Genomic DNA, 13,292 nt, shown 5'->3' on the forward strand with positions numbered 1-13,292 from the left:
TAACTCGTGTAAATCTAAGGGAAAACTATGATTTTCAATAGATTTATGTTTTGAGAGGTATATATTTGGGGGCAATTTGAGGATAAAGGATTGCACAATTTCAATAAAGAGGAAATTCAAGATGCAATACGAAAGTGTAATGTGCTCCTCTAATATCACTCTATATATATATACATTAGAATTTTGTCATTTTTTTGTTTTATTATTATATCAATGTGTAGTGATATTATTGAACACAATGGCTATTACATGTATTTCAACAAATAAGGCTACTTGTCAAGTACGAAGTCTATAGTCGTTAAATAAAATTACTAAGTTCAATAATAATATTAAATTTACATAATTGAATTAAAGTTGAAGAAAGAAACGAACATAAATACATTTTTTATGGAATATGGAACTCTTGAAGAAATGAACAATATATTTTTTTCAAAATTTTGTGCAATCCTTCATCCTCAAATTCGCCCCCAAAAGATATGCCTCTCGAAACATAAAAACATTGAAAATCATTGTTTTCCCTTATTTTTACACTGATTATAACATCCAAGCTCCTCGCCCCCAAAAACATATAATTTGATACCAAAATCATACCTCAATCGTAAGTATGACCTCTAAAATCAGTGATTAAAGTTTTTCAATAAATGAGCGCCACCAGTGGTAAAGATTTTAAAAACGGTCATATCTTGCCAACCAGTTGGCCGATTTTGAAATTATTTTTTTGGAAGTGTAAGTATAACTGCGTACCTGCCATTTTTAAATATTTTTCCACATAATTCAACCATGGATATATTGCATTTGTTGAAATATAATGGAAATACCCCTGAGCTTCATAGTTTTCTTTGCACTCTTCAACGACTCTAACTTTGACTACCTGCCCGAATCATCTTATTGGTTTGTCGCGCCACAGACAACCACCTCTTCTTCTAGCACAATAACGAAGTGGAAATCGCTGCTTTTGTCAAGTATTTTGCAAATGCTTGTCCGTCTATCCAAGAGTCTTGTCCAATATGAATAATTCATAAATGATATTGTAATTGATAACGGATAATAAGTGATTAGCACTTCTTCCATTGGAACAACTGTCGTGTTTGTTTATTTTTCTTTCATACCAATAGGACCAGTCCTAAGACTGGACTGAACTGTTCCCAATAAATAAGGACCGACAAAACACAATCTATTAATGTTTTGGAAACAAGCATTATATATTGACAAATGTTGTACTTAAATGAGACTTTAATTCACATATTTGTTAAAAATAGTCAATATCAATTAGTTACCGGAAAGCAACTCGAATTCTTTTATTGTCAAAAAATCTTAACCAAAACAAAATCTATCATTAGTGACATTTCAAAACAAGTAACCCTCATTTTATATTAAATTTATGATTGCATTTAAGAACTAAATTCAATTATCATTACAATAAATAAATAAATGTCTTACTCCTTGACGTAATAACAATAAATATTACATTATGAACTCATAATTTGACTAAAAATAAATTACTTTTATTTTTTTTGTAGAAGTAGCATCCTGTGTCATTTAAAAAGAACCTTTTTGAAATAAATAAAATAACATAATATTTCAGATATCCGAGCGTCATTCACCCTTGCAAATAATTATCAAATGCTAATTTTACCTCTATAAAAAATATATCTTTAGCACTTATAGGTATTTAAAAAAAGAAATTAAAAAAAAAACAAAAACATTATTGACATTCGGATATTGTTTATCAGTTTGTCTGCGAGGAAAATGTTGGAATTATTATTTCTCTCTTTGGTTAACGAAAGATATTCTACAAAAGAATTGAAAGCAAAAGTGGTTAAAGCCATAATAATAATTAAGTGTTTGACAATAATATTTATAAGTACAGACAGACTAAAAAGTAAGTAAATTAATATTGAAGACAAAAATAAAATTAACTTTGGGTAAGTAAATGATCTAAGCTAAAGTCAATCAATGAATGCAACTGTCTATCAGCTTGATGTCCAACAGCGGTATAATTATTGGCAGAGATTGACCAGACTTATTTTTATCATAATTTTTGAGAAAGAGACAAAATGAACGCGTAGGCTTTATTCGAAAGCAGTAGCAATCACAAGGACAAATAAGTAATAATTTGACTTTAGAAAGGCGGGAGAGAGAAATAACAATGCCACAATAGACAGTCGTCGATTCTTATACAGAGAGTAAAGGTCTTTGATCCTCGTTTCTCTCATCAAGTGAGTAGATATTAAACCAATCCTTGGAACGAGGACTCTGACAAAAGAAATCCTTAAAGTTCCTTAATATTCCTTTGTTGAACGGAGACTCAAACTTTCCCTTTGCTGCTTCCTTTCCAAAATGTTTGTAGCGTGCTGCATTCACACGCTCATTCGTAGTCATGGATAGGAGTCCTATTTGATATAACTGACACAAAGTCAGAATACTGACCCAGAAAAGATGGAAAATCATGTTGAGTGACAGGAAAAATACCCATGAGTTGCATCTAATAAAGTTCTTTACAAAATTGACAAGGCTTAAACCTTCATCCAGAGTATCTCCACAGCTACCAAAGTAAAAGGAGATCACGCCATAGAGTGTAAATACCACCATGGTAGTTAGAGTTAATAAATATAGAATGAAATGCTTATGATTCTTTAATCCAATACAATTGCCTACCCAATGGCAATGGTGATCGAATTTGGCGACACATCGATCACAGATAGAACAGTGTTTGGATCTGAAACAATATAAAATACATTCAATTAAAATCTCTAATCTCTATAATAGATTAATTTAAAGCATGCATTTATATATATGTAATAAGCCTACATTTATATAATTATGTTACGAACATACGACATGGCGTTTCACACTTTATTTTTAAAATGAATAATGCGATAAAAATTATTCTTTAGCTAAAAATAGTAATAAGTATTTTGTATGGATTCATTCATACCAAAAAAAAAAAAAAAAAGAACAAACCAAATGTAATTAACTGATATATGAAGGTCTTTATTTTTTATAAATTTAGCTATATCTATTCAATTTTTGAAAAGGATTGTAATAATTTTAAAAATAATTAGTTACCTAATCGGACGACGAACAAGACAAGTTGAACAAAATACGCGATGATCGAATCCTCTTGAATCTGAAGATTCAGCTATAAACTGTATAGTATCAAATTTTTCCGATGCAGAGCTTTGTATGTAGCCCGGATCACATTTCCACGATTTATAGAAGTTATAACATAAAAATAAAGACATGAATAAGAATGCAACCGATGTCATAGGATTTAAAAAGGGAAATATATAGTAAAACCATGTGAAATGAACCCACATCTTCATTCCAACATATATAGAGATCGGCCAAAGGGTAACTAACTGATCTTCATTTTGATGTCCGATTGTAACTCGTCTACCCAGCCAAAAATATCCGTATAGGGCTAAAAAGAGCATTAATTTGATAATGTAGTCGAAGGAGGACTGAAATATCCATCCAATAATTCCATAAATGATGAATGGACCAGTCGCAACATAGACTGTTCCTAGTTTCTTACAATTAGCAGACATTGCTGCAGAGTGATGAGATAAGGGAATTAACTTGTTTGCAACACAAGACGAGAGGAACTCAGTTTTTCCGCTTGACTTAAATGAAGAACGATACATATCAGATGGAGTTTCGTTCTCTTTATTACGAAGTCGTAGTATATAATGAATATCCGTTGTTTTAGAAATGATTAAATTGACGGCCATATCATTCTTTGCCAATATAGCCCAATGAAGAGGAGTATTTCCGTGCACATCGTCTCTGATAGAGAGCTCACTTCCAAGAGTCAATAGGAGACGAGTAGGGTCCACACCATAAGATCTGAATAAATATAAGAATGATAAAATAGTGGATGGATCTGAATGGATTAACTTTACCTATATACACTCCACATGAGAGGCGTCATCCCATGAGAGTCTTTGGCATCAACAGAATCACCCTTGGACAGTAAATAAGCTACAATGGACATATGCCCCAATTGCGCAGCTAAATGAAGTGCCATGGCCCCTTCTCCATCTAAAATATCTGACCTAGCACCTCTTTTAACAAGAATGACAATAATCTTGAGATGTCCTTGACGGGAAGCCCAATGAAGAGGAGTGGATCGCAAGTCTCCACCAATTGCATCGATCTCTGCTCCTCGATCAAGGAGGTAATTCACAATTTCCCGCCTATCATTAATGGACGCCCAGTGAAGAAGGGTCACATTGTCGGAGTCTCGCAGATTCGCCTCCACTCCCTCATTCTCAATTAAATCCTAAGACACAAAAGAAAAGAAATGCCAATCACTAACGGAATGGAATACTCAATGGCCAAACTGCGAAATACTCATTTGGAAATGTACCTTCACACGCTCAAAGACACCATACTGTGTGGCTGTCACAATGTCAAAGACAATGGAAGGATCACGCTTCTGAGCCTCTTGACTCAAATCCTCCTCTCCCTCTTCCTCTTCCCCCTCACTCCTACTCTTCTCTTGGGCAACACAGAAGGAAGAAGGGTCTTGACCACACGAATTCAGTAGAAGGAGATCCTCCATCACGATTCCCTTAGCTAGCAAATGAGCCTTCAAAAGGGAGAAACACTGCCTTAATTCCTCCTAGAATTGCATTTCCATACACTTCACTATCCTCTTTTAATAATAATATCATAGATATTAATTTCCGTTTGGTTCTTGTCTCTCTTTACTCATTCCCAGTAGATTTCTTCCTCCTCCTCAGGAATGACGTCATGAACCTACTACTCTAACACTACTGCCTACACTAGTACACTATATATATATATTATTTAATTCATAATACTAAGTGAGGAGAAATATCACACCTTATAATAATATTGAAGAAAAATATTCCATGCTTAATTTTAAAAACTACCTATTTAAAAATATGATCTCCAAGGATTTATGTTCGATTTTGTATTTTTTAACTGATCCCATTTTTTATGGGGGTGCGCTAGCAAAAAGGCAACATTATCTAGATAAGTTACAAAAAAATCAATAGTAACTGAATCAAGGACTTTAAATAGGTTCCTACGATGTAAATTGCTTTTAGAATTTTGTTGACACCAAAAATCAATTTAAAAATACAAAATTGAACAACAATCCTGGAGATACATATTTTTTAAAAAGATCTTTATTTAAGATCAATATTGAATATTTTTCTAAAATATAACTGTTACTAGCTAAGGATTACCCGGCGTTGCTAGGACCTAGGAGGGAGAGGGAAATCACATTGAAAATGGTCAAATTAATTAAGAAAATTAAAAATATTCAGAACATACTTCTATAAACTTAGGGCCATAGGAATCTTGTTGTGCGCAAGCGCACCCGTAAATACAACTTCAACTATCTGGTTCCTCTCTTTTTTTCGGACATAAAACAAACCTTTATTCATAAATCATACTTGATGGCAGATATCTCAATTATGATTTTTTTAACATTACAACTTATCTGAAAATTTACTACACATAGAAGCTTTCCTTCACCAAAATATAGCTTTACTTTGTACTATTTAATCAAAATAATATTATCAAGAAAATGTCTTAATGTTAGTTATAATTTATTGTATGATACAAATGGTATTAAATATTAATTGTCATAATATAAAACTTTGGTTACGAATATCAATATACAAGGTGGATATAACAAATCGTAAATAGCATGTGTGTAAATTCAATACAAACTATAGTAATTTTTGCATGAGGCTGTAGATGTTCATTCCTTACATGGGGACGTAAAAACATTTAGATAAAGAAAATCTGTCACAACCATCTAAGCTTAAGGGAGAAATAGTCTTAAATTTGGTCGAAATTCTTGGAATGACGCAATGGTAATGTGTGAGCCCTTAGAATAGAAATCATTCTAAGAGACGTCTTGTATATTATTAATATATAATTTCCGTATAAATAGCTATATATAAATGAATATTATATTCTGTAAAATTATGTAAGCCAAAATATATTGTGCGAAAAATATATTATCTACCCAAAAATCGTTCATTGAAACTTTTTTAATTCAATCCTGTTAAAGTAAACTCCTACTTTAATAAACCCTTTCCTTGTTATGAGTCATTTAGTGTACTTAAAGCCTATAACGCACAAATGACTACTATATACAGTTTCTATCACAAATATCAATTCCATTAATAAGTTTGAATTCGTGCTGTACTGCAAATATGGACTTGAATACTTCAAGCCTCACTCCCAATTTCCTTATTACTCGTAAGACCAAATATAATTAGAGAACATCAAATCCATCATTACATCGCACATTCGGTAGTGCTTAAAAAGGATATCTAATCATCGTTAGACCTGAGATACAAGTATATAACTTATATTTGAAAGAACATTCAAGGATGACGTCTAACCAATTGAACAGAGTCTGTAAGTATAGAGAAGCACAATTAAGATTATTTGATTATGCAAATAAAATATGTGAAGTATATATTAATGAAGAATAGTAAAAACGACAAAGAATAATCCAAATAGTTTAAATGATTTAGTATCAAAGGGTGTTAACGCAAATATAAAGTCATATAGATTCAATATATATCGAAGAAGTCAAAGCTGTAGGAGATCGTGGAACAAGAGCCTAGAAAGATTGTGTAGACAGTGTGGTTTCCAATTTCCTCATAAGAATGGGAAAGTTTGCCTTGCAAAAAGCGTCGAATGCACAAAATGGGGTAACAGAGGCCACTATGCTAGAGTATGCAGGTGTCTAAAAGAAAACTCTATTTCGATCATCAACTTTATTCAAAAATTTGAACTGAATAAATTACCCATCGATGCATTGAATGTCCATGGGAATTACTTCAAAAATATAATAGCTACATATGACAGTGGTAAAATTGTATCTGTCACCGGAGCAAGAGTTCAAAGTAAATATCGATTCCAGCCCAATTAAAAGAGCATCGTTTAGAATATATCTTTAACTTAAATTATTTATTTATTTACACATGAAGGAAGAGGGATTGTTGTATATTATTAATATATAACTTCCCTATAAATAACTTAATAAATTTATATTATATTCTGTAAATTTATGCAAAACAATATATATTGTTACTTAGAGAACATCAAACCCATTATTATACTTCTATATACTAATAATTCTAATATTAATATTTGTTGTTGTCGAAAAAAATCCTGATAATTCTAATTCTTTTTAGTGTTATAAACTTCAACATACCAACAAATAAATCTAAAAAATTGTCTAGATGAGAAGTACATTTTTTATTTACTTCAAAAAATTACCAAATCGAAATTCGCGAAGAAAATTCCAAAAAACTTTTTTGCACTAATTTTGCAAAAAATAGTTAATAGCATTTATTGGAATTGTAAAAGAAACACAAACCTAACAATATTTTTTTCGTACTTGCAAAAACAAAAAAAGTTCTGAAGAATAATGTTGTCGAAAAAATAACACTCGATAACTGGTTCATGTTTGCAAATATTGCAAAAATTATGTAATAAAATGTTCCGGAAATTAAAAATTCTCTGTTGTTAATGTTGTGTTGGCTTTCTTGTGGCTTTTTTGGTTAAAAAACTGAAAATTTATGTTTGATGAAAAAATGAAAAAAAAAAGTTATTCAGAAAATGATAGATATATAAGTTAAACATCAATTTTTATTTGGCAAATTTATAAGCAAACGAATCTCCGGACAAATTTTTACAAAGTTTATTCCATTAACTAATCCCATTGGATGTTAATTTTTTAGCACCTGAACTAAACAAAATTGCAATTTTCAGCGATTTTTTTTACCCCATAACTTTTTTGATTTTGAATAAATTTAGAAAAGTAGTAATTCCTATAGTCGTGTTCGAAACACCAATAACTCAACTCCCTATCTAGTCTCCTTGAGCTGCAAAAACGATATTTTTGTATAGCATACGCCCTCCCCTAAAATTGATACCCTCGTCTTAGCCTGTCCCAGCCCAAAAGAGGGATCCATGCAGAATTTCAGCCTCCTAGGTTCAATAGTGTGGGAACGTATAAAGGCACACCATTGAACCTAGGAGTAGACTCACACACACAATCTCTCTTTTATATATGCATACACAGATATGAATATTATATGTCCTCAAAAGCGGGAGTGGGTTTTTGCAGTTGGTAATGCTTATACTACTAGAAGCTGTCATTATTATTTGTTCATTCTTGAGGAGAAAACATATCAAAATTCATGATCATTTAATCATATATAAATAAGTAACCTGCAACTTCTAACTACGTATTGATTATTTTCATAAGTTTTAGAAACGTGTTAAGTTGCTTCGTGATGAAGTTTGAGATAAAGTATTGACTTGAGATTTGATTTTGTAAGATCAATAATTCGTTACGTTTATTGTATTTGAATAATAAAGTTGTGTACTAAAATCATAAAAATGTATTTTTCAAAAAATTTAAATTTCTGGATCCCTGATAATGATGGTAAAAATATATGGAGTTACAAGAAGGATTCTAGATTTTTGGCATGCCGTCTTTGTAATTTTAGAACTATATTCTAGAAGATGTTCAAATTAGAACAACAAAGTAAAACCCAAATTCACGAAAGGAATTTGGAACTGTATACAAGTCATATAATTAATTACAATTTTGAACATTCCAATTTTACTACAGATATAACCAAAATGAATGTATCCAGCAATATTCCACTCCATATCGTTAATCATAGAAAATTTTGTTAAGTTTATGGAAATTTACAATGAAAAAGTAATTCCCTCTCGCATCTCCATCACCAAGTCAATGGAGTGTCAAAGTAAAGTAATGTTGACCCAAGATTTAAAAAAAATATTTCTTGCATTGGACAAAACTACAGACACTCGACAGCGATCCATGACTGCAGTGTTGCTTGGTCCTTTAATATGGTTATTTTTTTGGGTCGTCCTTATCTCGTTAATATTCTCTATATATCTTCACTTACATGTAAATCCTGTGTTTTCAGCTGGCCCGTTAATTTGTGATTTGTATTACAAAGAATGAATTTTATTTTCTTAGCATTTGTCACCATGAGTTAATTCCTGAGTTCCTTTCCTAAATACATTCAATTATATTCAAAACCTGTTTGAACGTTCGTGTGTGCTCATAAAAGATATAATATAATTGTAAGTCCTTGTTGAACTCAGAGTAGAATGTGGATCGACATCGGAGTAATACTAGCAAATATCATTGTTTATATTCTTTTTTCCTTCCTCTCTTGATACATCTGATCTAATGATCTTATTCTTTCTCTCCTCCATGACATTCTTCAAATTGTTAAGCTTACCATGTTGATTTACTTTTTTTTTTTAGCATGCCCATTCCACACTGGATTTTCACCTTTTTATACATGTATAAGCTATGATATTCCTCATGATTATGTATTATAAAAAATATAAAGGTCCAATGAAGAATGTCGTTTTTTATCAATTTTCAGTCTAAAAATTGAAATATACCGTGTTCAGAACACGATACAGAATAAAAAATACCTTAACATAAGTTTTAATACTTCTACTTTTAAGCTGGTGATTGCTTTATAGGTAAAAACCGACTTTGACCGATAATATTCCCGAATTACTATAATCCCAGACATTTAAGAATTCAAACGACTGAGATCAGTTTTTGATTCAGGCTAGAAGATAAATTTCTTTTTTGGCTTGAATTCATTATTACTAAATATCCCCCCCCCCCTTAATTATTCCCATGTGTAACGAGTATCGAAATTTAGGTTATCACTATCTATCCGCTAATTTAAATATGAATTTCAAATGTCCATTATAGTTGTATTACTCATAAATACATAATAATTATGTAATTTTAATAGATCAAAATGTAATGACAGTATCAAGCTATACTTGGTAATTAGAATTACTAATATTGAATTTAAATAACACATTTTAAGATGAAAAAATTGCAACTTGTTAACATATATATCCTCTATACATATACTAGTATATTATTATACATTAGGGAACCAAAAAAATGTATCTATTTCAATAGCATGGATTGTTTGAAAAAAAAGGGCATAAACCCCACAAAAATTAGCGTACACTAATACTGGGATCCAAATTAGTATGTAAGGATTTAGTAAAATCGTCCGCTTTTTCCATCAAATCAATGAGAGCTGGATATTTTGTCTGTAGTCTATAACAAATTATAATAAGAACTTGAAGTGTTTCGTTGATCTTGTTCGTGGTTTGAGATGCCTTCAACATTTCTACAAAATAAATAAATATTAAATAAGTTATAAATTTCATTTTTATACACTACTATACTTGCCTAGTACAATATTCATTTGAGACGAAAAGGCTTTTAGAAGGAGCGAGTTCCCTTGTTTTTGCAATTTATGAATCACCGAAATGATAGAATCTCTATTTTTTGATGCTTCAACAAGTAACAGGGGTAAGTTATTAATCCAATTCTTAATGGTTATACTGCTATCCCTGCAGGAGTCTAATGAGGAAAGAGAGGACATGAGTAGAATCAACTGTCCGTCTCTGGGTCTAGACGAAAGACTTTTTTGAAGAAGATTATCCAATTTCTCCACACATGCAGGAAATAAGTTTTTCTGAAAAATGAGGTTGCAGAGTGATTTAAGAAGACGATTGTAGATATCATCGGTTTCTCTTTCCCTCGTATCACAAATACCTATATAATGATATAATCATGACGTGCCATTTCTGCATCTTAGTTAAAAAAAGTACTTACTAAGGCTGTAGTCCAATATATTACTGATGACCTCTATCATTGGTACGTTAACAACATCAATATAAATACAAGAAAATTTCAAATTAATCGAAATGGACGATCTATCGACAATTTTATTCTTCATAGACGTTGATGCAAATCTGTATGGATATCCCTTTAGAAGAAATGCACAAACACTTTTCTCACAACCCTTTTGAAACTTCATAAAAACATCGGCATCCATTTCTACCCTAAGGATGCTGATCATCACTTGAATGATATCAACTACAACCGTAAAAACTGGGCCATTTGAAGGATGAAGCGTGCTATGGTCCTCATTGGACTTATTTAGTTTTCGTTTTCCAGAGAACAAAGAAGCCTCCTTCCATGTTTCAAAGAGAAGGGGCATCAGGGTTTGAAAAAACTCTAAGAAACTAAATGATTCAGAAGACTTTTTAACTACGTTGAGGCCATCATCGTCTAGCCAATCAATAGGAATGGATTCATCCATTAACATGAGGTCAATATGTTGACAAATAAAGGGATCGTTATCATTAAAGGCAATGGTTTTAGAATTGAAGGATCTAAATGTATTATTTCCACTTTTTAACTCAACTTCCTTCAAAATTAATTGAAATAAAGAATGAAGTCTCTCCAAAACTTCTGTACGCCATTGAAGCAAGGTAACTTTACCACAGTCAACCTTGTTTGATAGACGCCTTATACCTTCTTTACCAACAGAGATTTGATTCAATAAACCGGGTAGTAATTGCTTGTAGGAAATTTGAATAAATTCAGGTATGGCTTGAATGTATTCATCTAATCCTCTAAGCCCTATCATTTGAACATCCTGGTCGATGTGAGAGAGTGCACAGCATAAATGAGCAGAGAGGATTGAATAAAAGGGACGTAGACTCTCAGAATCTACTGATGTTACAATAGTAAGAAGCAAACGAGAGGTCTCTTTACCAACATTTTCTTCAGTATCACTTAAGAGAGGGCATACTTTGTACATAAGAACACTCAGGTTTTCAATTATAGACTCTGGATAATTGGAAAGGATTTCTTTGATGCCTTTAAGGCCATCCAGTCGAGTTGACCTAGAGTAGTGCTTAAGTTTAATTAAGTAATGTTTCAAAGGTAGATTGCGACTTGTGGAGGGTCCAGATGTATCCTCGTTTTGAAGTTGTGAAGGGAGAACAAGGGATTTGGCATTCACTCGCGTATCCAGCTCATTCAATCCTTTTGGAAGCTTAAAACTTTGTTTCTTATTTTTGGAGAGGGGTGTTTTTTGCGAGTTTTTGAGTTGTGTTTTGGCCCTTTCCGCTTTTTTCCTTTTGGTTCCCGCCTTCTTCACCATTTTGGTGGATTAATTTACGGCTATGGGCGCTGCTGATGCCTTGATGATCTCTTCCTCTTCAGAGGCAAAGTCTTCAAGGTTATAAATTACCTGAAATGCACATAGTATGAAAAAATTATTGATTAATGATCCAACTCGACTAAAATGAGAGGAAAGAATTACAGACCTTTAGAAGTAGGGAACAGCTTGGACAAGTCGCCACTTCTTCACCAGACCGAAGATCCTCCAAGGATATCTCAAATCGATCACCACAAGGACAAGGGTAGTGATAGATCTCTAGATCTTCGTCAAATTCGAAATCCTCGATTTCTATTTCGTCGTGATAAACACCACCAGCCTCACTCATATCAGCCATGACTCCCACAACACGTGGACAAACATTTAGCTTTTATTTATTTTTGTAGCAATTTCACCATATAGGCTATAGCAGGTTAGGCCTCTCAATTCTAATGACGTCATTGGTATACGCACATTCTACTGGACATGATCCAGCCGCATTCCGGAAATTATTTATTCATTTCTACTACGGAACTTACTTACAAATATATCTATAAATTATCCTCTATAATGAACTTATTATTAATGAAATCGTTCATAAGTTATGAACGATTCACGTACACAATTTTCTCCAAGATTGCCTAAAAGATGGTTCCTAACTTTAACGCATAAAATGTTCAATCTAAACTCTATTTTTGATATTTTTTTTTGTAATTGACCTGTAGAAAATTTTAAAGGTAATGTCTATAGGAATCCCGGGTTGCAATATTCACTCTATATAAACTTTTTTAATCAATAACTTTTTTATTTCAGTTCAAAAATGTTGTCCTTGTGCCAGAGAAATTAATTGTAGCACGTGACTACATATAGATTCGCTGATGCTGTTTAAACGAAAAGAGCTTAATATTGTACAAAGTCAATTAGGTTTTGCCATTTGATTTTTAACTATAAAAATTACACTTCCCCTATATGAGGTTAAGTGATTGACCCTTTGTCCACTTAAGATATTAGTATAATTATGCGTATGATTTAAAGCAGCTGACTTTACGCACCATCAACTCAAAAAATACATGGGGTTTTTATTTTTATGTTAATTAATATCAATCACGGGGATTCGTTTAGAATTTGTGTCATTTCATTATCTGTCATTGATAAGATAATCAATTCAATTTATATATTAATTAATAACTATTATCTAAATAATAATTATCAGTTGGCAACAAGATAAATACAGAAGACTAGTTACCA

General features: G+C 32.0%; 2 protein-coding genes across 2 annotated transcripts; both read right to left on the reverse strand.

The window, feature by feature from the left end:
- Positions 1 to 1,245: 1,245 nt before the first annotated feature.
- Hip14 (palmitoyltransferase Hip14) lies at positions 1,246 to 5,200 on the reverse strand. The gene is made up of 4 exons (XM_040715265.2): positions 4,373 to 5,200; positions 3,906 to 4,285; positions 3,070 to 3,849; positions 1,246 to 2,719 (listed from the first exon to the last, which is right to left on the reverse strand). Exons 1-4 carry the CDS (start codon positions 4,565 to 4,567, stop codon positions 2,176 to 2,178), a joined length of 1,899 nt encoding a protein of 632 aa, XP_040571199.1. The 5' UTR covers positions 4,568 to 5,200; the 3' UTR covers positions 1,246 to 2,175.
- Positions 5,201 to 9,911: 4,711 nt separating this feature from the next.
- LOC121120405 (uncharacterized) lies at positions 9,912 to 12,352 on the reverse strand. Its single transcript, XM_040715272.2, has 4 exons — positions 12,214 to 12,352; positions 10,709 to 12,137; positions 10,280 to 10,648; positions 9,912 to 10,217 (listed from the first exon to the last, which is right to left on the reverse strand). The coding sequence occupies exons 2-4, from the start codon at positions 12,045 to 12,047 to the stop codon at positions 10,042 to 10,044; spliced, it is 1,884 nt and encodes a 627-aa protein (XP_040571206.1). The 5' UTR covers positions 12,048 to 12,137; positions 12,214 to 12,352; the 3' UTR covers positions 9,912 to 10,041.
- Between the last annotated feature and the right edge of the window lie 940 nt (positions 12,353 to 13,292).

This window comes from Lepeophtheirus salmonis, chromosome 1, assembly GCF_016086655.4.
Source record: "Lepeophtheirus salmonis chromosome 1, UVic_Lsal_1.4, whole genome shotgun sequence".
Classification (NCBI taxonomy): domain Eukaryota; kingdom Metazoa; phylum Arthropoda; class Copepoda; order Siphonostomatoida; family Caligidae; genus Lepeophtheirus; species Lepeophtheirus salmonis.